The sequence below is a fragment of the Sinocyclocheilus rhinocerous genome, unplaced genomic scaffold (genome assembly GCF_001515625.1).
Source record: "Sinocyclocheilus rhinocerous isolate Xijiao unplaced genomic scaffold, SAMN03320098_v1.1 scaffold1915, whole genome shotgun sequence".
In the NCBI taxonomy this organism is placed as follows: domain Eukaryota; kingdom Metazoa; phylum Chordata; class Actinopteri; order Cypriniformes; family Cyprinidae; genus Sinocyclocheilus; species Sinocyclocheilus rhinocerous.
Genome location: NW_015639873.1, coordinates 552172 through 555140, shown reverse-complemented (window position 1 = coordinate 555140; position 2969 = coordinate 552172). Strand labels below are relative to the sequence as shown.

The following is a 2969-nucleotide window of genomic DNA, read 5'->3' as shown; positions in this document are numbered from 1 at the left end:
TTCAAAATATTGAAAAAAAGCTGAATAAATAAGCGTTTGTTAGGATAGGACAATATTTGGTCGAGATACAACTATTTGAAAATCTGGAATCTGAGGGTGCAAAAAAATCTAAATATTGAGAAAATCATCTTTAAAGTTGTTCAAATGAAGTTCTTAGCAATGCATAATACTAATTAAAAATTAAGTTTTGATATATTTACAGTAGGAAATTTACAAAATATCTTCATGGAACATGATCTTTACTTAATATCCTAATGATTTCTGGCATAAAAGAGAAATGTATAATTTTGACCATACAATGTATTGTTGGCTATTGCTACAAATATACCCCAGCGACTTAAGACTGCTTTTGTGCTCCAGGGTCACATATATATACATATATTACCACTGGGGTCTTTCAAGACCACTACGACCGAGTTCAAGACATGGTCATGGTCTTGGTCAATGATATTCTGGTCCTAAATGTGGCTCCTTCAGTCTAAGTCTATGAGATTTTCTTGCCTGTTTTTGTCATTAAAATCATTAGGAAACACGCCGCATGATTTGAGGTATCTTTCCTGTCTGTAGCACTCCATCAGTTTAAGTCTACTGAGAGTTAGGTGTTTGTCAGTAATAGTAATAGTGACTAAAAGAGTTGTTTTTAAATGAGTGAACTGGTGAGGGTCTGAATATATTCGCAAGGTACTGTGTACACACTCACACGCCCCTCCACTAACAGCACGGATTCTCTTAAAGGGACAGGTGCACCGTTGTAAACACAAGGAGAGATGGAAAGGAGTGAAATGGAGGAAGACTTGTGATGTGTCCAAACAGCTGTTTGCAGTTGCTGCATGTTGCTCCTGTAGGCAGTGAACGTCCCAACAAACAGGACGGGCGGCTCTCAGAAGCATCTTCACTTGGCGTCACCCATTTTCTGAGTCACTCATGTGCAACACCAGCACCGGAGAGTTTGATTCAAAAAGTGTCACCGCATGCACACACGTTCATACGTTCTTGAACGCACGACCAGGCCCACGCGGAATCTGTGCAGGTTTTAGTCCTAACTAAAAAAGTCCTACACATCATTCCTACACATGTCCTTTTAATAAATATTTTGGCAAATCTGATAATGCTTCCAGCTGGCAACAATGATATAGCACTCTCCAATGTATCACATTTGATCCATTTCACAGAATTCCGCATTGGAAACAGTGGAATTCTGCAAAAAAAACAAGCTGCAGATTCCGTCTGGGCCTGCTAATAAACAAGCTTTTTGACACTTTCATCCACCTCCTACAATCGGCAGTACTTCCTCATGAAAGACTGGATCTTCAGTCTCTCCGAGTAAAGAAATGAAAAGTTGTTGCAGACAGCCGTTTCCGTGTTGAATTGGTGGGTTATGTTCAGATGTTTGAGCAGGGTTACAGAGAGCAGTGCGGTGTGGGCTGGAAGCATGTTGCAGAAGGCATGCAGGTGTTGTAATATACGGGAGAGCAGAAAAGCGATGGTACGCCGTGTTCCGTCTGTCCCCCTTGTGTTCTTTGTCTTTTCTTGGCTGCACATGTTCATGTCATCTCTCTGGTTCCCTCACGCACGTGACTCTTTCTTGGAGTGAGGCTTGTTGCCCAGGAGAGCATCCATCTCGCTCACAGTCTGAGGCGTCATCTGAGACAGCACCTGGAGAGAATATGAAAATCATCTTATTAGGACGCTTTTTGTGAAACGTATTCAGCAAGGATTCATTACATTGATCAAAAAAGACAGTAAAGAATGTTACAAAATCTTTCCATTTCAAATAAATTCTGTTCTTTTGAACTTTCTGTTCATCAAAGATTTGTTTCCACACAAAAAATGAAGCAGCGCAACATTGATAATAATAAGAAATGTTGCTTGTTTGAACATTAAAAATCAGAATAGTAGAACCCTTGTGAAAAAGCACACTTTAGCAAACTTTTAAAGCGAAAAATTATATACTTTAAAGAAAATACATATTATGTGCAAACTGAATGTAATGTTTTTAGACATGTTATTTGCAATGAGAATGAGAATATTTTATAGTTTAAATTGATATTAAATGCATTTAGTTGAACTTGTTGAAGAGTGCTTTTCTGACCCACTGAAGTAGGACTCAAGTACATCTTTATATGTAATTTCATAGTTACTTCTGTTGTCTTTGAAATATGGTTAAAGTCACTGCTGAATGTACAGATTTGTGGCAAACTAAAATATCCTTTAATGTCATTTCTATTGAAACATGTATGTCATGTTTTTAAATATATTTGTAGTTGCACATTTGAAATGATGAAGTAGCAGTTTAGTACATTTCAAATATATTAACTTTAAATGTAATATCAAATAACACACTAGAGTTGAAATTATAATTAAGTACTTTAAATGTACTTATCAAAATAAGTGTACTTCTTTAAAGCACGCCTAAAGACTTTTAATTGGACAAAACTGCACTATTTTTTAAAAGTTTATTTTTTTCAAACAGTCTTGAAAGTTTATTCTCTTTAGGTACACTTAAGTGGTCTTTTATTGCATTAATATTATAATGTCTGCAAGCACAGTTTTTAAACAAAATATACATTTAAGATTTGATGTACACTAAAACTGCACATTTAATAGCTATGATTAAGCACTTCTTTTTCACAAGGGAATGATTTCTTAAGGATCTCGTTCAAATTCAGCTTTGCATCACAGGAATAAATTACATTTGAAACTATATTTTAATAGAAAGCAGTTATTTTAAATTGTAATAATATTTCACAATGTTAAATTTTTTACTGTGTTTTTGATAAAATAAATGCAGCTTTGGTGTTCAGAAGAGAATTCTTTCAAATACATAAAAAAAAAAATCCAACCCTAATGGTAGAGTGTGTGTGTGTGTGTGTGTGTGTGTTTCTGTGTCTGTCTGTGTGTGTGTGTGTGTGTGTGTGTGTGTGTGCGTGTGTGTGTGTGTGTGTGTGTGTGTGTGTGTCTGCGTGTGT

At 36.0% G+C, this 2969-nt stretch overlaps 1 protein-coding gene across 2 annotated transcripts in view; it reads right to left on the bottom strand.

Moving 5' to 3' along the window:
* Positions 1-336: 336 nt before the first annotated feature.
* LOC107752242 (voltage-gated potassium channel subunit beta-3-like) overlaps positions 337-2969 on the bottom strand; it is a 35125-nt gene continuing 32492 nt past the window's right edge. For both annotated transcript variants that reach the window (XM_016568171.1, XM_016568170.1), the window contains exon 14: positions 337-1656. In XM_016568171.1, the coding sequence (XP_016423657.1) occupies positions 1567-1656 (90 nt within the window). In that variant the 3' untranslated portion in view covers positions 337-1566. The remainder of the gene's footprint in view (positions 1657-2969) is intronic.